The sequence below is a fragment of the Danio rerio genome, chromosome 21 (genome assembly GCF_049306965.1).
Source record: "Danio rerio strain Tuebingen ecotype United States chromosome 21, GRCz12tu, whole genome shotgun sequence".
Taxonomy (NCBI): Eukaryota; Metazoa; Chordata; class Actinopteri; order Cypriniformes; family Danionidae; genus Danio; species Danio rerio.
The window spans coordinates 1130735-1153906 of NC_133196.1; the positions used below are offsets into that span (position 1 = coordinate 1130735).

At 38.6% G+C, this 23172-nt stretch overlaps 1 protein-coding gene across 3 annotated transcripts in view; it reads right to left on the minus strand.

Annotated features, from left to right (window-relative positions):
- The window catches only part of ric1 (RIC1 homolog, RAB6A GEF complex partner 1), a 76000-nt gene that overhangs the window by 26489 nt on the left and 26339 nt on the right, over window positions 1-23172 (minus strand). For all 3 annotated transcript variants that reach the window (XR_012397029.1, XR_012397030.1, XM_073935606.1), the window contains exons 3-11: window positions 9096-9175; window positions 7454-7561; window positions 5920-6062; window positions 3689-3825; window positions 3465-3556; window positions 2637-2725; window positions 1387-1531; window positions 1106-1154; window positions 786-929 (exon numbers count right to left, since the gene is read on the minus strand). Coding sequence is in view for 1 of the 3 variants with exons in the window: in XM_073935606.1 (XP_073791707.1) it covers window positions 786-929; window positions 1106-1154; window positions 1387-1531; window positions 2637-2725; window positions 3465-3556; window positions 3689-3825; window positions 5920-6062; window positions 7454-7561; window positions 9096-9175 (987 nt within the window). In the remaining 2 variants the exon portion in view is untranslated. The remainder of the gene's footprint in view (window positions 1-785; window positions 930-1105; window positions 1155-1386; window positions 1532-2636; window positions 2726-3464; window positions 3557-3688; window positions 3826-5919; window positions 6063-7453; window positions 7562-9095; window positions 9176-23172) is intronic.

The following is a 23172-nucleotide window of genomic DNA, read 5'->3' on the forward strand; positions in this document are numbered from 1 at the left end:
GTTTCACGTTAAGAAATGCAGTCTTGAACTAACAAACAGTTGGCAAGTAACAAAGAACAGATCTAACACATGATCAAATGCAGTTTTCAGTCACGCTCATGTCAGTCTTATTCAACTCGTTTAGTTTTGATTAGTTAAGGCTAACCTCAAGTGTGGATATCTGTTATGCTAATGTACAAAATAAACCTGATTTAACTTCCACAAACCGGGATTGAAGCGTCTTCTTTTATAATTGTTCTGACACGCGGCTGTGCTGATGAAGTAAAGCTGAAGTAAAACGCTGTAATTAATTACACACATACTCTGTTTTAAAACACTTTAAACATGTGAAACTCACTCTTAATCACATTTGATGATGATCGCTGGTCCTAGCGAACAGAACAGAGCTTTTATTCCCGGCTGCTTTGCGTATGTCTGCCTGGTCTTGTTGACATAAACACACGACTACCGGAACATGTTAATGCGCGCAGCTGTCAATCAATTCAGTGGGTGGGGGGATCGCACACCTACATAATGGTGCGATCGATTTGAAAACAGCTCCAATTGGCCGACCCTTTTTTTGTAGTTAAATTGAAAAAAAAGGACTGGGTGTGTTCATATCAGCCCAGTATGACGGTTGATGTCTATACACTATACCAACACACAGATCTGTCCAAACAGCTTGAAAAGTAGATTTTTTACCATAGGTGCCCTTTAAACTTTAATTATATTGTTCTTCTACAATTATTTTTTATTTGTGTGTGTGTGTGTGTGTGTGTGTGTGTGTGTGTGTGTGTGTGTCTCACCGTGCAGGGGTTGACAGTGAGTGCGCTCTTGATGAACTGAAACTGCAGTATCGTGTTCTGCTGGAGTTTCTCTTCTTCTTCTTCAGTAACAGTCGAGTCTGAACTGCTGATCACCCACAGATGATAACCCTCCACACCCCAGCTCTGAACACACACACACACACACACACACACACACATTACATATCTGCATATAAGAATAATGATGATTTTCAGTACTAAATAATATTACACTAACAGTGTAACAAACACACAATAAAAACACACACTAACCCTAACCCACTGTACAGTGTGTCCGTCTCTGACACACACACACTCACCATAGAGCTGATCTTCAGAGGGTCTTTCTTAGTGCCGTCAGAGCGATACCTGCAGCAGAAACACACACACACACACACGCATACCCACACACACACACACACACACACACACACACACACACACAAGTTTAATTTTAACAGTCCTGCCAATAACACTAGTAGACACTAACATATATGTGTGTGTGGGTGCGTGTGTGTGTCTCTGTGTGTGAGAGTGATTCTGAGAGAGTGTTTGGAAATGTGCGAATTAGTGTGTGTGTGTGTGTGTGTGTGTAACTCACGCAAAGTCCTCTCCGAGTGTGCAGATGAGATGAGCACCAAACACACTCCAGAGAGAGAGACCACCACACTCCCACGTCACCATGGCAACACTGCAGTCCGGAGACCAGCGGATCATCTTCACTGGACCAGTCTTATTCCAGATATCTGACACACACACACACACACACACACACACACACACACACACACACACACACACACACACACACACACACACACACACACACACACACAAGCTTAAATAAGTTTGACTGCATTTTGAGTGGAATTATAACAAAAATTAATTATTAAAAATTTATTATTTATAAAAAAAATGCATTAAAGTGGCAAGAAATTATTAAAAGTATAATAAAAAATGTATAATATAAAAATGAAAATAATATGAATAAATTATAAATACTACAAATATATTATTAACTAAATAGTAATATATTACATCTAATAATAACATAAAACTATAATACTAATAAATTATAATTATAATAAATATTTTATAACAATATAACAATATATTACATCTAATATAATATATATTATATATAATAATATATTATATATATATTTATATATATATATATATTATAAATGTATAATATTAATAAATTATAATTGTAATAAATATATTATAAACAATATAATAAAAAATTACATCTAATAATAATAGAAATACATAATATTAATAAATTATAATTATAATAAATATATTATAAACTAAATAATAATATATTACATCTAAAAAATAAAATATAATATTAATACATTATAATTATAATAAATATATTATAAACAATATAGTATATTACATCAGATAATAGTATACAATTAACTTAAATATTGAATAAATACAATTTGGCTTTACTTTGAACCAAAATCTTCATTAAAAAAAATGACAAAAAGTAAATCTAAATTTAGTTTAAATAGGTATTTCTGGGAGGAATTTCAGTATTCAACAATTTATATACATATATTTAGTTAATTTAAAATAATTACATTTAATTAAAAAATTCGGAGACAGAATGTCTAAAAGAGACAGATTTTATTTTAAAAATACATAAATAAAAATATGTTAAATATAAATAAATATGTTAATGTCCCCAGCTGCCATCAGGGGGCGCCAGTGTCTCATGATCAGAGAGGATTGTGGGTCTGTGGTTAATGTGTGAGCAGTAAATAAAGGATGATCCTCATCCGCCTGTGGTTTTTGACTCCTGACTGTGTTTTAAGCATGATGAGCAGAGAAGCGTCTCACCTGGATAGTGTTTAGGGGTTAATTCTAGTTTATGAGACAGCTGCATGCAGCCGGTGGAGCTGTCAATCATGTAGACCAGCACCGAGCCACTGCAACACACACACACAATATATATATAAATATATTTATTTATTTGATCAAAGTTAAAGAAAAAACACAAGTCGATAAAAATAAATATTTAAACAGTCTATAATAGAATACAATATAATATATTCAAATAATCAATTCCACTACATATGAAGCAGCACACCTCTCTTCAACACTGATAATAATTAGAAATATTGATCATCCTCATATTATCTATTACTTATGAACTTCTCATATAAGTCACATTTCAGCATATATTCCGATAAAACAACATTTGTTTGTCATTTTAAAAATATTTCAGATTTTTATTGCACTTTTGTTCCAATAATAAAACCTTGACGAGCACAAGAAACAGCTCTGAGACAAACGCAGAGGCGTAACATGACAACTATCCACACACAGACCCCCTCACACACCTAATAACACACTTGAGGGCACACACACTCACTCATTAACTTACAAACCAAACCTGATAGACTCTGTTGCACACACACACACACACACACACACTTGCAAACAGAATATACTCGACACACATACAAATCAAACCTGATACACTCTCGTGCGCACACACACATATACTTTCACACATTCAGACAGACACCCAACTCACACACACGCAGACATAGACAACACACCTGACACACACTCTCTTGCACACACACACAGACATGAACGCACACGGATATAGACCACATCTGACACACACACACACTCACTCACTCACTCTCACACATCTACCTTGTGCAGCCGAAGGCCATGAGTCTGTATTTGTTGTTGACGGCTACACATGTACCATCAGTGACGTCCGCGGCCCAAACACCCTGCAGCTGCTGCACACACACACACACAAACACACACACACACCATATACTTCAATACATGATTATAAACACCAGCTAATTAACTGTTCATCATCCTTTATAAATGGTTTGCAGACGTGTGTGTGTGTGTGTGTGTCTTACGTCTGTGGCGAGTCTGTTAGCAGTGGGTGTGATGAAGCCGATTCTCCCATCATCAAACACCACAGCGAATCCATCCAGCGTCGCACAATACTCCAGATCACGAATATACACACCGTCCAGATCCAAACACGGCCCTCCTGGAGAAAACACACACAGACACAGATGCTATCATCATGACACACAGAGATTAACACACACACACACACACACACACACACACCAGCAACAGACAGAACAACAAAACTACAGACAGACAAACAGACAGAACCACGTACAGAATCACAGACAGAGACAGAACAACAGACAGACAAATTGACACAGACAAGCCAGAAAACAAAAACTAGACAAAAATGCAGACAGACAGAACAACAAAACTATAGACAAAACCACAGACATACAGAATAAGACAAACAGATAGAAAACAAAAACTGCCAGTCTGTCTTTAGTTTTGTCTGTAGTTTTTGTGTTCTGTCTGTCTGTCTGTTGCTCTTTGTCAGTAGTTTTGTTTGTAGTATTTGTTTTTTATCTATTTGTTGTTCTGTATGTCTGTAGTTTTTATTTTCTTTCTGTTTGTCTTATTCTGTATGTCCGTGGTTTTGTCTGTAGTTTTGTTCTGTCTGTCTGTATTTTTGTCTATAGTTTTTGTTTTCTGTCTTGTCTGTGTCAATTTGTCGGTCTGTCGTTCTGTCTCTGTCTGTTATTCTGTAGACAAAACAACAGACAGATAGAAAACAAAAGCTACAAACAAAACTCGAGACACACAGAAAGAACAGACACAGTCAAAAAGAACAGCAAAACTACAGACAGAACCACAAACAGAATGACAGACAGAGACAAAACAACAACAGACAGACAGATAAACACAGGCAAGACAGAAAACAAAAACACAGACAGAACTACAGACAAACAGAACAAAAACTACAGACAAAATTACAGACAGACAGAAAGAACAGACACAGTCAAAAAGAACAACAAAACTACAGACAGAACAACAGACAGACAGAACCACAGAAGGACAGAACAACAAAACTACAGACAGAACAACAGACAGAATGACAGACAGAGAAAAAACAACAGACAGACGGACAGATATAGACACAGATAAGACAGAAAAAAAACACAGACAGACCAAAAGACCAACAAACAGACAAACAAAACTACAGACAAACAACAGACAAAACAACCGACAGATAGAAAACAAAAACTCCAAACAAAACTCCAGACAGACACAGTCAGACAGAACAACAAAACTACAGACAGAACAACAGACAGACAGAACCACAGAAGGACAGAACAACAAAACTACAGACAGAACAACAGAGAGAGAGAGAGAGAGACAAGACAGGCACAGACAGACTGACAGACAAAGGACAGACAGATAGACTGACAGACACAACAACAGACAGACAAAAGAAAGATAAACAACAACAGACTGACATGAGATTGTCAGATATAAGATACAATGACAGACAAAACAGACAGACGGGTAGATAGACATAAAACTATAGACAGACAAAACAACAGACAAGCAGACTAAACAACAGACAGACAGATGAAAGATAGACCAACTAAACAATAGACAGACAGTCAGGCAGACTAAACAACAGACAGACAGACAAGAGAGAGAGAGGCAAACTAAACAATAAACAGACAGACAGACAGACAGACAGACAGACAGACAGAGAAAAGACAGACTAAACAACAGGCAGACAGGCAGGCAGACAGACAGACAAAAGACAGACAGGCAGACTAAACAACAGACAGACAGTCAGGCAGACCAAACAACAGACAGACAGACAGACAAAAGAGAGAGAGACAGACTAAACAATAGGCAAACAGACAAAAGAGAGAGAGGCAGACTAAACAATAGACAGACAGACAGACAGGCAGACAGACAGACAAAAGACAGACAGGCAGACTAAACAACAGACAGACAGTCAGACAGACAGACAGACAGACAGACAGACAGACAGACAGACAAAAGACAGACTAAACAACAGACAGATAGACAGACTGACAGACAGGCAGGCAGACAGACAGACAAAAGACAGACAGGCAGACTAAACAACAGACAGACAGTCAGACAGACAGACAGGCAGACAGGAAGACAGACAGACAGACAGACAGGCAGACTAAACAACAGACAGACAGTCAGACAGACAGACAGACAGACAGACAGGAAGACTAAATGACATTCAGACAAATCGACAGACACACAGAGCGGATCTGACCTCTGGAGGACTGCAGGTCCAGGGAGAAGGGGATGGTGCAGAGGTTCACTGCTCTGCGGCCGTTACTGACACTGTCCCAATGCAGCATATGGAGGAAACCATCCGCCGTCGCCACCAGCAGATCCTCCGCTAGAGACTGAAGACTGACACACACACACCAGAATATATACATCACAGATCAGGACACATACATAAACTGACAAACTATAACTAATAAATCAAAATGTCTAAAATAAAGTAATATAAAGTAAACCTAAAAATAATAAAGTGACCAAACTAATACAGAACAAGTGTGCCGCAGGCCTGCGTTTGAGTGAAGGTTTCGGCCGTTAGATCGCCCCCTGGGGGCTGGCTGCAGTACAAGTCATAAAGCCCGCCTCCTCCGTGTTAATGAAGGAGACTTGAGCCCAAATAAAAAAAAATATTACACTTGCAATAAAATGTCCCGAAAGATAGTTCTGGTGGATTAAGGCACTGGTTATTGTGCTGAAATAGGTGCAGATCTTCATTTTTGTAAACAGTTTGTTTTTAGCAGTAATTTAATGCTGGGCGTGTCATCGTGATTGACAGCTGTGATTGACAGTTTCTCAAAGCGCGGCGTCTGAGCTTCGGCAGGAGACTGAAGTGTTATTATTCGATTTCTGTGTTATTTTACCATGACAAGATGAGTTCAGCAGTAAACTACAGTTTCTGACATACATGATCCTGGTGGAACACTGTTTATTCGCTAAGTTCAGGGCTTTTTTCAGGCTTTATTAGTTTGCTGATACACGTACACCTAGCCACCCAGATAGCAAAACACAGTTCCGGCTAGATTCTCGCCTGCCGGAGACTTATCTCTTAGAGCTCAGACTGACTAATGTTACCTCTGCTGGACCTACTCCGGATGCCTGGACTCACTACCCAACTCCAGCCCGAGTCAATCGAGCCAGATGCGGCGGCCGAGCGAGCCGGCGCTGCCGCATGCGAGCCGGAATCAGCCCGCGACGCCGCGAGTATGTTATGCGATGCGGCCTGGAGCTGGCGCGATTGAATATATAAAACCCTCATATTTGTTAACGTTATTACATCCATTTGTGTTGATATGACAGCAAACGCATGCTGAGCAGTTCGGGGGGCGTGTTTGATTTTACACAAAGCGTTTGATTGGAAGCTCGACTCTGCTCATTTTCGCGGCTCCTCCTCTGGCTCCATCAGAAAATGCTTCTGCGCATGTCTGGCTCCAATTTCAGCAGTCTTTTGCGACAGTTTGTGCCCGTCAAGCAGGCGTTTTGCCCTCAAGGCGTTCAATGGGAAAAAGGGCTGTCGCGTTGTCCATATTTTTTACAGTCATTGATACAGAAACATTGAATAAAAATGGGAGGAGGGAACACACGAGCAGAGACATCGCGGAATATTCATCTGCTTCAGCCTGCGGTTTAAAGAATATGAGGGATCATGTGCTCAGCAAAACTACTACTCTCAGAGTGTGTGTGTTTTCCTTTTTTAATAGTGTGTGTGTGTGTGTGTGTGTGTGTTATAAGTGTGTGTGTACCAGCTGATGGGAGCCTCCAGGTCGACAGGTTTCTTCATCTCTAGTGTGAGAGCAGGAGCACACTGTTCCTCTTTATAACCCGGAGTCACCTTAACACGAGCACTGCCCCTACACACACACACACACACACACACACACACACACACACACACACACACACACACACACACACACACACACACACACACAGATAAAGAGAGAGAAAAAACATGCACACACAGAGACAAAACATGATCTGTTTAGTCGGTGATGTTAACGCTTCATTACACCAAGCATTAAACACACACAGTGTTCACACACAGCATTATAAACACACACACACACACACACTTATTCCCTGCATTATAACACCGCTTGCAGATGATAATTTTAAATATAATTTAAAATGTTAAATAACTTCAATATGAAACTTTTAAAAATCTGAAATAAATACTGTAAACATTTACAAATCCGCGTGTGTATCGAGTGTTTTACAGTGTGCGAACGTGTTTTAAATCTCCTAACACACACACAGAGGACAGAGAAAGAAACAGTCTCAAACACGTCCTGACACGACACACTCTCAGATCTGACGATCAGCGCATCTGTGTGTGTGTGTTGAGGAATTCAGAGAGCTAACTAAGGTCGGTGTGTGTGTGTGTGTCATAAAATAGCTGTGAGCTACTGGTGTGTGTGTGTGTGTGTGTGTGTGCGTGTGCATGTGATTTTTGTGCGTGTGAGAAAGACAGAAAAACCTGGCTGGATGTTTAGTGCATGTGTGTGAGAGCAAGAGTGTGTCTGTGTGAGTCACTGTGTGTTTTATGTGTATGACAAAGAGATTGACACGAAACTGCCGCCGTGTGTGAGTGTGTGAGTGTGTGTCACAAATCTGCTGTAAGACACAAGAGACACAAATCTGCAGTGTGTGTGTGTGTGTTTGTGTGTATGTGTGTTTCTCCGTGTGAGAAAAAGAGATAAAAATCTGCTGTGTGTGTGTGTGTGTGTGTGTGTGTTTCTCCGTGTGAGAAAAAGAAAAAAAACTGCTGTGGGTGTGTGTGTGTGTGTGTGTGTGTGTGTATGTTTGTGTGTGTGTGTGTTTCTCCTTGTGAGAAAAAGAAAAAAAACTGCTGTGGGTGTGTGTGTGTGTGTGTGTGTGTGTGTGTATGTTTGTGTGTGTGTGTGTGTGTGTGTGTGTTTCTCCGTGTGAGAAAAAGAAAAAAAAACTGCTGTAGGTGTGTGTGTTTAATTGGGCATGTGTTTTATGTGTGTGTGTGTGCGTGTGTGTGCGTGCGGTTCTGCTTATGAAAAAAGACACAAATCTGCTGTGTGTGTGTGTGTGTGTGTGTGAGTGTGTGGGGTTTTGTTAGTGTAAGAAACAGATACAAAACTGCTGTGGGTGCGTGTTTTGTGTGTATGTGTGTTTGCGTATTACAAAACTGCTTTGGGTCACAAGTGTATGTGTGGTTGTGTTTTTTAGTGTGAGCAGAAAATGTAACAAGTGTGTGTGTGTGCGTGCGTGCGTGTATGTGTGTGTGTGAGTGTATGTGTGTGCGTGTGTGATTTTGGTTTTGGCCAGATTTTGTAATGAAGTCATTTCAGCTGATTTATGGATTCTGTTGGTACACCGGGTCCTGACTGAGGAAGAGGATGTGATGTCACTCACTTTGGATAGACCGGCTCATAGAGGTACTTATCATCCAAGCCTCCGATGATGTCGAACAGCAGCACGTAACCATTCGCTGCCTGAGGGGGAGAGAGAGAGAGAGAGAGAGAGAGAGAGAGAGAGAGAGAGAGAGAGAGAGAGAGAGAGGGAGAGAGAGAGAGATTACAATTTCATTCATTCATTCATTCCTTCATTTTCCTTCAGCTTAGTCCCTTATTCATCAGGGGTCGCCACAGCGCAATGAACCACTAACTATTCCAGCATATGTTTTACACAACGGATGCCCTTCCAGCTGCAACCCAGTACTGGGAAACACCCACAAACACACACTCATACACTACGGCCAGTTTAGTTGATCAGTTCCCCTATAGCGCATGTGTTTGGACTGTGGGGGAAACCGGAGCACCCGGAGGAAACCCATGCCAACACAGGGAGAACATGCAAACTCCACACAGAAACACCAACTAAACCAGCCGACACACACACACACACACACACACAGACACACACACATAGAGACTAAAATGTGCGCGCACCCACACAAACAAAAATATGCGCACACACACACACACACGCACACACGCGCAGACACGCACACGCACACACACACACACACACACACACACAGACACAAACACATAGAGACTAAAATGTGCGCGCACCCACACAAACAAAAATATGCACACACACACACACACACACACACACACACGCACACACGCGCAGACACGCACACGCACACACACACACACACACACACACACAGACACACACACATAGAGACTAAAATGTGCGCGCACCCACACAAACAAAAATATGCACACACACACACACACACACACACACACACGCACGCACACACGCGCACACATGCACACACGCGCACACACACACACACACACACACACACACACACACACACACACACACACACACACACACACACACACACACACACACACACACACACACACACACACACAAAAACACACACAGAAACAGTTGAAGTGATGTGTCTCATTTTGAGGTCAAAGGTCATGTGCACATTCAAACTGTTCAACACATAGGCTGACACCCTAGATGTATACACTAGATATCACATAGGGACCCTGAGCATGCGTCAATAGCGCCACCATATTGGTACAGTGCTCCCAGGACAAACGTCATTCAACCGCACTAGTCAAGACGGTGTTACTACGTGAAGATGCTTTAGCGCTACAGGTTTAGTAACGAGCAAACAAAGAAAACAAAGGCAGAACATTCTATAGGTCAGATTAAGTTGTTTACGTTTTTGTATGTTCTGAACTTTTATGCTACACAGGTAATGTTACTGATGATAATACAGTCTCTTACTGCATTCACCATAAGGAAAATAGATCCAACTCGCACTAAATAATGGGTTTATGCTAGTTTTGTTGAATTAAATCAGCAAACAATGCAAAATAAATATGACAACAAGATGCTGCGCTGCCAGAAACTTGTATTATTGTCGGCTAGTGAACGAGTCGGAGGGTCATTCACAAGCGAGTCGCTCCCTCCGTCAGTATGAGAAGTGAAAGCAGGAGAGGAGCTGTGTTTCAGGACATGATTAGATCAAATTTAACAGGAGGGTGAATAGTACATTTGTACATCTGACACTACACAAATAAAGGAGAAGTGAAATTGAGGAGGAATAAAGCTCGGCTGCTGCTGTTCTTCTCTGTGATCTGCTGAAATGTCGTCAATTAGAAAACAGCTACATGTGACAAACACTTTAAACAGCAGAAGACAAGAGCGTCACCATGACGACCAGATGGACAAAACACCGATCATGAACACTGACATCTGACAGAGAGATGACAGACAGACAGACAGACACAAGAGTGTTCACCGTAAAGCACGTAAAACTCCAGCGCTCAGGCTAAATGTACAGTATTCTGTGTATAACTCAGTACTATTCACACACACACACACACACACACACACACACACACACACACACACACGTGCTCACACACAGAGACAGAGACAATTGCACACACATACATACGTACAAACACACAGAAACAGAAATCACCTGTGTGTATGTTTGCATGTGCGTGCATATGTACGTGTGTGTGTGTGTGTGCACGTATGTATCTATTTGTGTCTGCATGTGTGTGTATGTGCCTATGTATGTTCGTAAGTGTGTGCGCATGTGTGTGTGAGCAAATGTACGTGTGTGTATGTACATGTGTGTGTGCATGTATGTGTGCATTTGTGTGCCCGTGTGCATGTATGTGTCTCTTTATGTTTTTGCATATATATATATATGTGCATGTATGTGTGTGCGTATGTGTGTGCTTATGTATGCGAACTCGTATATGTACGTGTGTGTGTATATACCGGTGGGTGTGTGCGTGTGTGTGTGTGCATGTGTCTTTTTTATGTGTTTGCATATATATGTGTGTGCATGGGTGTGCTTATGTATGTGTGTCTATGTACCGGTGTGCGTGTATGTGTGTGTGCATATGTACATGTGTGTGTGTGTGCGCGCGTATTTGTGTGCCTGTGTGTATGTATGTGTCTTTTTATGTGTTTGTATATATATATATGTGTGTGTGTGTGTGTGTGTGTGTGTGTGTGTGTGTATAGGTGTCTATGTATGTGCATATGTGTGTTACTCGGTATATGCGCATGTGTGTGTGTGTGTGTGTGTGTGTGTGTGTGCTGGCTGTTACTATAATAACTGACCTCCTCTATCTGACGTCTGCATTTTTGCAGCAGGTTTATCATCCAGCTCAACATCTGTGGGCTTTTCACACATATTTGTGAATCAGCTGAAGGCATTAAGTGTGTGTGTGTGTGTGTGAGTGTGTGTGTGTGTGTGTGTAGTCTTGGAGGACAAACTATTTTAGGCACATGTGGAAAGACTGAGAAGCAGCAAAACAAGTGGAAAGAGTCTGGAGGAAGAGAGGGAGAAAACTGGAGGAGACGCAGAGAGAAATGAGAAGAGAGAGAGAAGAAAAGAGAGAAGTAGAAAGAAAAAGAAAGAAAGCAATAAAGAAAAAGAGAGAGAGAGAGTGATGGAGGAAACAAAAGAGAGACGAGACAGACGGAGAGAGAGAGAGAGCGAGCGAGCGAGCAATGAACTTCCTGCAGAGTTCAGCTGGAGTGAAAGCACACACACACACACACACACACACACACACACACACACGGAGAGAGGACACTTCTGCAGCTCTCTGACTGATTATCGCTAGAAATGAATGGAAGGCTAAATGTAAAGACATGAAAACAAACATCGAGTTCAGCACTGGCATTGAGTGTGTGTGTGTGTGTGTGTGTGTGTGTGTGTGTGTGTGTGTGTGTGTGTGTGAGAGAGCAAGGTGCTGTCTTTTGGCCCGTTTCTACTGAGGGGTATAGTACGGCAGGCATGGGACGCTAACCGTTTTGAAGGTATACAGCGGTTTGGAAAAGTCAAGGTTTTAAAACCGTAAAAATGTTCTGTAATATTGCTTTTAAGGTTTGTGCACAACCTTTATTTACATTCTTTTTAGGAGTCGGTGCGTCAACATATGGTGCAGTGGCACGTCAGGGCATCCTGTGTTCGAATCCCGACTTGAGGACATTTTCCTACCCTACCCCCCTCTCTCTCTCTCTCTCTCCAACTTCGCTTCCTGTCTCAGGCCCCGTTTACACTAGTGCGTTTTAGTTTTAAAACGGCGTTGTAGAATGAAAACGATCCGCGTCCACACTCGCGTTTTACCCAGCGTTTCTGAACTGCTCTCCGTCCACACCAAAATGCTGAAAACGCACATCACGTGACCACACACACACACTCTCGGGCAAGCGCTCCAGCATTTCTACCCAGATGAGAGCTCTGCTTGTTGGACTGCTCATCACGCTTTTCCCGCTGGATCTAATCTCACTATATTTGCTAAACGTGATATTTCATTCATGTTGTTGTCTTTATCTAACGACATAGGCCAATTCCCTGACTTTGGTCATTGGAATCTATTAAGTTACTTGTTCACGGGTAACATGTTTTGGTTAAGTGCAAAGATAAGTTAATGATTAATCCAGGTACATTGACTGATCACTTGCCTTTATTTCCTACAATGTATAAACTTATTGTATGTTATACTTTTATAATTATCGATTATTAAAACTGATATTCAGCAAAAGAGAGGGTGCGTTTCGTATTTTCACTGAAATTGAAAGGAAACAGTTGTTATCGGCTCCGTTTTGTTATAAATATCCACACAGTGAAGATGACGCTCATATATGCAGCACGACGCCTCAACATTTCTGCTGTCTGTTAAGTTGCTAATATTAAAAAGGAAATAGGCAGTTCCTTAAATCATGTTTACATTTTATTGTTGAGAAAGTGAAACAACGTAGCCAAGGTGATGTGAATGAAGTTATAAAGTACACTGTTCCCTGTGAAGATTTACCCGTGTCCTCGGTATGTTTTCCATATCAAACTGAGAAGAAGAGACTGCAGCCTTGATCAAACTTGCGAAGTCTGAACTTACAAAAAGAGGATGCGAGACTGAACTGTGTGTGGGCTACTTAATATTGAGGAAAAGCCCCAATCAGAGAGGCGAACGTTTGCAGCCCCGCCTCCGTTTTCAGATGTCTGCGTTTTCCCCATCCACACTGAGACGGAGCAGCAGCGTTTCAGAATGAAAACGGCCTCTCCAGCGTTTTCAAAAAGCTCCGTTTTCGGCGCTCGAAAACTCCTGCGTAGTGTGGACGGATGGCGTAACCGTAGCAAAACTTATGCGTTTTCAAACTAAAACGCACTAGTGTAAACGGGGCCTAAATACTGTCCTATAAAGGCAAAAAGACCAAAAATAAATCTTAAAAAAAAAAAATATATATATATATATATATATATATATATATATATATATATATATTATAAGGACAGCAGTATGTCAGAAATTATGTCTGAAGATGCCATTATAAATCACAAAAAAATCTGTTTTTGAAACAAATGAAGAAAGCGGAAGTCAATAATTTATTTAGGCTGACAGGTTTACTGCTCCAAAACATTTTTAAATGTATCTCAAAATAAAATACACAGTGTTCAAAAGGGAAAAAAGTTGAGTTTTTAACCCAGAGACACCGCAACAAAACCGTGAAACTTCTAACATCTAAAGTGGTTGCACTTTCTCCAGCGAGCTCGCCGCGCGTCTATATCTGAAACAACAAACCTCTTGAGCTGATGATGATAATAACGTGTGCGTGATTACTGAAGTGCTTCTGACATCAGATCCTTTCAGAAACAGACAAACGAAAGAGTGAAGCGAAAAAACAGGAGCAAAGGATTGTTTCAGCAGCTTAAACATGATCAAACTGCCATGTTTAACTATAATCATGACCGTCTGGACTACCATGAACCTCTCTAACAGAGAAGAGTACAGACGGCAACTAATGATTATTTTAATAATCGATTAACCTGATGATTATTTCTTTGATTAATCGATGAATCAGATAAAAAGAAGAAAAGCATTCATTTGGCATTCAAAAAAGCTCATCCCTGAGCTGTTATACTACTACTACTACTACTACTAATAATAATAATAATACTAATAATAATAAAATAAAAACTAAGTAGTTTTGTCCTGTTTTCAATCCAAATATCTAAATATTTTGAAATCAAGATACATACTAGACACATGAAATAGCATAAGCAATTATGGCCGTACTCACACTATGTTGCCTCAAACCGAAAAATGGGGACCAGTAACAAACTATACCATAAAACTATACCATATCGTACTATACCACACAGTGGAAATGAGGCATTAATGAATGGCCATAATGAATCAGTGCTGGTAATGAACTGAATCACTTGTATGATTCAATTCCTCAAATGAATCCTGACGAATCAGAAATGAAACTTTTTGAAGACTACTTCAACCAGAAGTGTTAATGAAACAAACACATGCCAGAGATACATGTGCTGGAGATTAATGTCCATCATCATCATCATCATCATCATCAGAGTTATTGATCAGGGTTTGGACACTCACTGAACTCCAGCGCCCTCGTGCTTCATTATTGATTTCCCAGTACAGCATCACAAACACACTCACGAGTGCACACACGTGCGCACATACACAGATCCACACAAGCATACACACACTCAAAACAAACTCACAGACTTACATTCACACACTCACGTGCGCAATCTCAGAAATGTGTGCACACACTAAAACACACACATTCAAATATGCATACACACAGCGGCACAAGCACACACTCTTGCAATCACAAAAACCCACTTAAACACACACACAGACTGACACTTGTGCACATTTACACACACAGTGATGAAGTAAGGAACACACACACACACACACACTCTCTACATCAGGCTCACTCAGACTGCCGGAATTTCTCTCCTTCCTGTTATTGTTGGCTGCAGAATCAGACGCAGAGGAAAATGAGAAATAACGTCACACACACACACACACACATGCGCACACACACACACACACACACACACAGACACACAGACACACACACACACAAACACACACACACAGTAGTTGACTCTGAACATGATTTACATGATTTATATCAGTCACAGAGCCGTGTTTGCATACCTGAGTGATGGAACATTACAGACACTTTACATATCAGATAGATATCAACACACACACAATCTGAACACACACACACACACACAGTCACACACAGAAAGCTGAAACAATAAATACAAGCTTGCAGTTTTTAGATTGATATAAAAAAGGAAAAAGAAGCACAAAAGAAAGTAATTAAAATAAAAAAGATTTACAACAAAATAAAAGCCCATAAACATGTTCATAAAAAACTTAAAACCCGAACACACAAGCACTTAAACATTAAAAATAAGCAGTTTTTAGTTTAATAAAAAATAATAATAAAGTCTGCGCCGACAGCATTGACATGTAGCACTGAGGTGCTCACGGCGACCCGAGTTCAATTCCTGGCTTAAGGTCTAGCCGATCCTTTCCCCATTTTTGCTCCCCACACTTTCCCTTCTGTAAATCTCCACTTTCCTAACAAAATATATGTGAAAACCTCTGAATAAATAAATAAACAAACTAAATAATTAAAAATGTCAATAACAAGGAAAACTACAATATTAAAAAAATGAAATAATCTAGATTCATAGCTAAAAAATAATATAATTAATACATAATAATAATAAAATAAAAATAAATAATAAAAATAAATTATATTAACAATTAAACAAACGAATAATAATAAATACAAAATTAAAAATATTTAATAAGTTCCAAATACTAAAATATTCAAAATATTTATATATAATATATATATATATATTTTTTTTTTATCTAAGTAAATAAAAATTAATTGATAAATTAATTACAATAAAAATGTATAAAAAAAAAATCTAACATTTAAAAAATATATAATATTTAATAAAATAATAATTGCAATATGCAAAAGCTAGGGTGACAATGTGGCTCAGTGGGTTGCATCACAGCAAGAAGTTCTCCCTGTGTTGGCGTGGGTTTCCTCCGAGTGCTCCGGGAATATATCGGGGAATTGATGAACTAAACTAGCCGTAGTGTGAAGAGTGTAGAGTGTGAAGGAGTCTTTATGGATGTTTCCCAGTGTTGGGTTGCAGCTGGAAAGGCATCCACTGCGTAAAACATGTGCTGCATAAGTTGGTGGTTCATTCCGCTGTGGCGACCCCCTGATGAATAAAGAGACTAAGCCGAAGGAAAAGGAATGAACAAATTAATAGATATCAACACACACGCACACACGCGGAAACAGAAAACTGAAACAATAAGTAAGAGCTTGCAGTTTTTAGATTGATATAAAAAAAGGAAAAATAAAACAAAAGAATGTAATTAAAATAAATAAACAAAAGTAAAAAAAAAAACATTTAAAACAAAAGTACAATAAACATGTTTATAAAAAAACTTAATAAAATCAATAAAAATAGTAAAGTTAAAATAAATGAAAACATATTTAGACCCTGGACACACAAAAAACTAAAATATAAAAAAAAAATAAGCAGCAATTAGTTTATTAAAAAATAAATAAATCATCAAAAGTCATGAAAAAGAAAAAGAAAAAAAGTCAATAAAAATAAAATAAAAATAAAAATTACAATATTAAAACAAAGGAAAATAGATGCTAAGCTAAAAAATATCATAACATAATAAACACAAATAAATAATAATAAAATAAATAAATAATAATAAATAATTTCCAAATACTAAAATATTCAAAATAATTATATATATAATATATTGTTTATTTTAAAAAAATACAATTAATGAATTAATTACAATAAAAAAATGATGAAAATAAATTCTTAGTTTTAAAAAAAAACTATATTTTTTATATTTTATTTTTAAATACAATTTTTTTTTTATTGCAACATGCAAAAGCTAGGGTGACATGGTGGCTCAGTGGTTAGCACAGTGTCCTTACAGCAAGAAGGTCGCTGGTTCCATTCCTGACTTGGTCAGTTGGTGTTTCTGTGTGGAGTTTGCATGTTCTCCCAGTGTTGGTGTGGGTTTCTACCGGGTGCTCTGGTTTCCCCCACAGTCCAAACACATGCGCTATAGGGGAATTGACCAGAGTGTATAAGTGTGTGTGTGTGTGTGTGTGTGTGTGTGAGAATGAGTGTGTATGGGTGTTTCCCAATGATGGGTTATGGGTGGGAGGGCATCTGCTGCGTAAAACATATGCTGGAATAGTTGGCGGTTCATTCCGCTGTGGAAACCGCTGATGAATAAAGGAACTAAGCTGAAGGAAAATTAATGAATGAACGCAAAAGCTAAAAATATGTAAATGAGCTGTCAGTTTGTAGTTACAATTATAAAATAATTATATTATATTACAATAAAGATACTATATAATCATACACAAACAATATACTATAAAAAACTAATAAACAGCATATAATTAATACATTTTAAATTAAATCTAATAAATCAAACATAATAAGTAATTAAACGACTCTGATAATCCTTTAAAAATCAAGCAGAAGACTTTGGATGTGATCAGGAGAGCGCTCAACAGGTTTATCTGCACATATATTTGCATGTCCTGGACTTGTTTGCTGAAGGATGATTGCAGGAGTCTGATTCTGCATTTATTTAGGAGGAGTGAACCGGACCAACAGCGGACCTGATCAGTTCTGTGCACACAGGACAATAAATCATTGACAAACATCACAAGAAGTCAGATTAGACCAAATAAAGGCCAAAAGTCCACTAAAACACTGGTTTAGACAGAGCCGCAGCACTCGTGCATTCATTCATTTTCCTTCGGCTTAGTCCCTTATTTATCAGGGGTCGCCACGGCGGAAAGAACCGCCAACTATTCTGGCATATGTTTTACACATCGCATGCCCTTTCAGCTGACCCGGACGAGACTTAAACCAGCAACCTTTCTGAAATAATTGAAATTTAAATAATTTTCAAACACTAAAATATTTGAAATAAGCGGTTCATTTTTTGTTTATTAAAAAACCCAAAATAAAAAGAAATTATTTACAATAAAAAAATGTTAAATTTAAATTCTAAGGTTACAAAAATACAATAAAATGCAACACACAAAACACAACGACAATAGCGGCGTTGGCGACAATAATGGGGTTGATGACAATAGCGGCATTGACGACAATAGCGGTGTTGATGACAATAGCGGAGTTGACGACAATAGCGGTGTTGATGACAATAGCGGAGTTGACGACAATAGCGGTGTTGATGACAATAGCGGAGTTGACGACAATAGCGGTGTTGATGACAATAGCGGTGTTGATGACAATAGCGGAGTTGACGACAATAGCGGTGTTGATGACAATAGCGGTGTTGATGACAATAGCGGAGTTGACGACAATAGCGGTGTTGGCGGCAATAACGGGGTTGATGACAATAGCGGCGATGATTACAATAGCGGCGTTGGCGGCAATAACGGGGTTGATGACAATAGCGGAGTTGACGACAATAGCGGTGTTGATGACAATAGCGGAGTTGACGACAATAGCGGTGTTGGCGGCAATAACGGGGTTGATGACAATAGCGGCGATGATTACAATAGCGGCGTTGGCGGCAATAACGGGGTTGATGACAATAGCGGAGTTGACGACAATAGCGGTGTTGATGACAATAGCGGTGTTGGCGACAATAACAGGGTTGATGACAATAGCGGCGATGATTACAATAGCGGTGTTGGCGGCAATAACGGGGTTAATGACAATAGCGGCGATGACGACAATAGCGCCATTGACGACAATAGCGGGGTCAGTGACAACAACGGAGTCGATGGCAATAACGAAGCTGGCGGCAATAATGGAGTTGACTACAATCACAGTTGATGACAACAACGGAGTTGACAACAATAACGGAGTTGGCGGCAATAACAGAGTTAATAATTATATTAATTATCAAATAATAAACGAGAAGACTCGAATACTTTTTCATTAGTTATTCCTCCAAAATTAAAGGACTCTTATTTATCCTTAAAATTGAATTGTTAATAGAACTGAGTGTTATAACATGTCATGTTCATTTTGGAAAAAAAAAAAACTAATAATATTTTTTCATTAATTTTTTTATTTTCAGTCAGTGCTTGAAAATTAAGGCAATAAAATAACAAATATTAATAACAATAATAATAATAATAATCAGCATATTCCCACTAGTTAATTAAATGCGTCAAAATTGCAAAAAAAAATATGCTACAATTATCATTGTTATTTATTTAAATATGCAAATGAGGCACGGTTTATATGAATGTATGTTAAATTTTGCAGGCATAAAATCATTAATATAACGTTTTTACAGCTTTATTTTTTTGGCTAAAACTCAAACTCCACTTGGCTCAGCGCTGTTAAAAAATCTCTTCAAAAGAGCAAACAGAATAAGAGTTCTCTTACAGAATTAAAACTGAAAATCATTTATTTATCAAGTTCATTTATTTACATATTGCTTAACAGTATTATTAATAATAATCTGAACAGTGCTTAAAATGTCAAGTTAAAGAATGTTTATTAAAGTTTCAGTCGGTGATTGTAAGGAAGGCAGCAGAGTTCAGCACATTTACATACAAACAGGAAGAAAAATCAAAGTCATCAAAATAGCTGAAAACTGCAGTCAGCGATTCTCAGGTCTGTCGATACGCTGAAAAAAACAGCTCAGATTTCACAAGCAAAACCGCTGAACGCTGCTGACTTCCTCTCAACCAGTCACTCATTACAAATGATATGACTGAATGTGCAGGCAGTGATGTAATCTCTTAGATTATGCAATGTAATCTGAGTACTTTTGGATTACATTTAGATTACTTTTGAACTGTAACTAGTAACTGATTACAAAATATATGCCTAAACGTGCTGTTGACAATTAAATATCTTACATTAAGTAATGTAATATAAGTACATTAACATAACATTTAGATTACTTTTGAACTGTAACCAGTTACTGATTACAAATTACATGCCTAAATGTGTAGTCGGTATTATAATTTCTTCGATTAAGCAATGTAATCTGAGTACTTTTAGATTACATTTAGATCACCTTTGAAATGTAATCAGTTACTGATTACAAATGATACGACTAAATGTGTAGTCAGTAACATAACCTGTTAGATTACACATTGATGCTAATGTAATCAGAGTAGTATTTTTGGATACATTTAGATTCATGGTTTAAATAGTAATATTATAACAAATAAATAACACCATCAAATAAAAATTTAACATTTTTAATGTTTCCACAATAACGTTTTTGGAACTTACTGATAACGTTAAAGGGTCACGAAACACCAAAACACATGTGTTGAGCTGTTGACAGTGGTATATGTGTCCCACACTGCTAAAAACACTATTAGGACTCATATATTTCACTAAAAAGTGAAAATTTGTTGTTTTTACGTTATTCCGAGCAAATTCGTACTTCCGGTTTAAAACAAATTTTTGAAGCTGCGTCACGGCCATGCGATCTTAGCGTGTAGACTGGATGTCTGAACATGGGAGTACCGTATTACGTCTAGTGTGTTGCATTGATTCATGAGTATGGCTTGGTACAAACCAATCAGCGTGCTCTATTATGTACGCGCCACAACTTCATTAATATGCATGCTAGCTTCAAAGACTGTACCTGAAACAATGTTCAGATGGCAAAGAGACGCCACGTTGTGTTGCCAAAAGCAGTGGGAAAAGAATAAGAAATGTTTGGAGATACGGGTCGTCAGTGTTGAGTTTATAATGTGCTGCAGTGAAGGTTTTGTTTTAATTTTCTCTCTATAAGAGCGCTGCTGGACTTACGTGTGGATCAGTGCAAGCAGTATCAAACATTTCACCATCAAACACACCGTCTTTCTCCCCTGCGTGTGTGTGTTTGTTTTTCCTCGGTGAAAATTAGCAGGTGCCCAAATGGGAACTCCCACTTTTATTCAAACCCTTCCCATTTTCCCTTCCCCGACACTCCCACCCAAACAGAGCTAGACACACCCACTTTCCTGACTTTTTCCAAACTAGAGGTGTGAAAACATCCTGCTGAAACAAGGGGTTTCATGGCCGTTTAAGGAAACATTCTTAAATAATTAATATAATAAGGATTAAGTATTCATATAACTTAAAAAATAACACGAGACAAACTATTATGAATAATATTATGATAACCAAAAATATTTTTTACCGTCGTTATTAGAACATAAAAAGGGAGAAAATTGTTATAGAAACATGTTATACAACGTTATAGTCGGTAATGTTTCCTGATAGAATACACATTGATGCTAATGTAATCAGAGTACTTTTAGATTACTTACTTAATACTAATTACAAACTGTAATCAGTTGTTGTGTTGTATGACAATTGTTAACTAGTAAAATCTACAGTAACATGATCCGAGTACTTTTAGATTACATAGAGATTATTTTTAACTGTAATCTGCTACTGATATCAAATTATATGACTATAATCTTTTATATTATGCATTTATGCTAATGTAATCAGAGTACTTTTAGATTACACTTAGATTATTTTTTAAACTGTAATAAAATCAGTAATAAACAGGAATATAAGCTGTTAGAACATCAAAATGCCGTTCTAGGAGGTGGATTATTTCTCTGCACTCCTCTATGGGATTGTGGGAAACATTCATGCAGGATTTATCTCTCCAGCCCACACAGGTCTGCGTGTGGGTTGACCGGATCTCCAGTCAATCCCTGAGCTCCAGTTTTCCCCATGATGCTCCAGGACCTGTATGTGTTCAGACAGGCGGTGTGGAGGCGTGTGCACTGAAAGATCTCCAGCAGACGCCAGAGAAAAACTGAATCCTCCAGAGCAGACTTCAGAAAAACACCTAGCAGAATTTATTGACAAGCTCACACTGGTGAAGCGCTCCTGTTTAACACTTTTATAAGACGTAAGATCAGTCTTTTTGGTGTCTCCAGAATGTTTCAGCTCAAAATAGCCATCAGATTATTTATCATACAACGCAGAACATGCCCAATTTGAGTTCAACACAAAATGTAGCCGTTTTTATAGACTGTGCCTTTAAATGCAAATGAGCTGGAGCTCCGCCCACCATTCCCATGTGTATGTTTCTCCTTTGTTGCGTCAGATAAACAGCAGTCAGTGACAGAGACAGGCACAGATGAGGCAGAGATTCAGCTTATCGGTCAAAAATACCACAGTAAGGCTATCAAATGTATTTGTGGTGGAGTTTATTCAAGCTTTTCTGCAACAATGAGTCACACGAAGTACATACATGCATGTGTTTACTGACTATTACAAACATGCTTTGATATATAAATGTTTTAATCTTGTGAAACTCATTCCTGAGCTGCAGCTGATCACAGAGAGCTGAACAGATCTTTTAATCCCAGTTTCTGAGCAAATCCTGTTTCTTGGATGTTTATTTGTGTTACTATGAAGACATGTTAATGTCAATTCAGTGGGCGGGGAAAACCAAATTTCCACATGACATTGCGATAGGCCTCAAAATTACAGGGATTTGGATCTTATTTTAATGTCAGAATAATAAGACTTGTTGTGTTTATTCATTCATTAATTTTCTTTACAGCTTAGTCCCTTTATTATTCAGGAATCGCCACAGTGGAATGAACC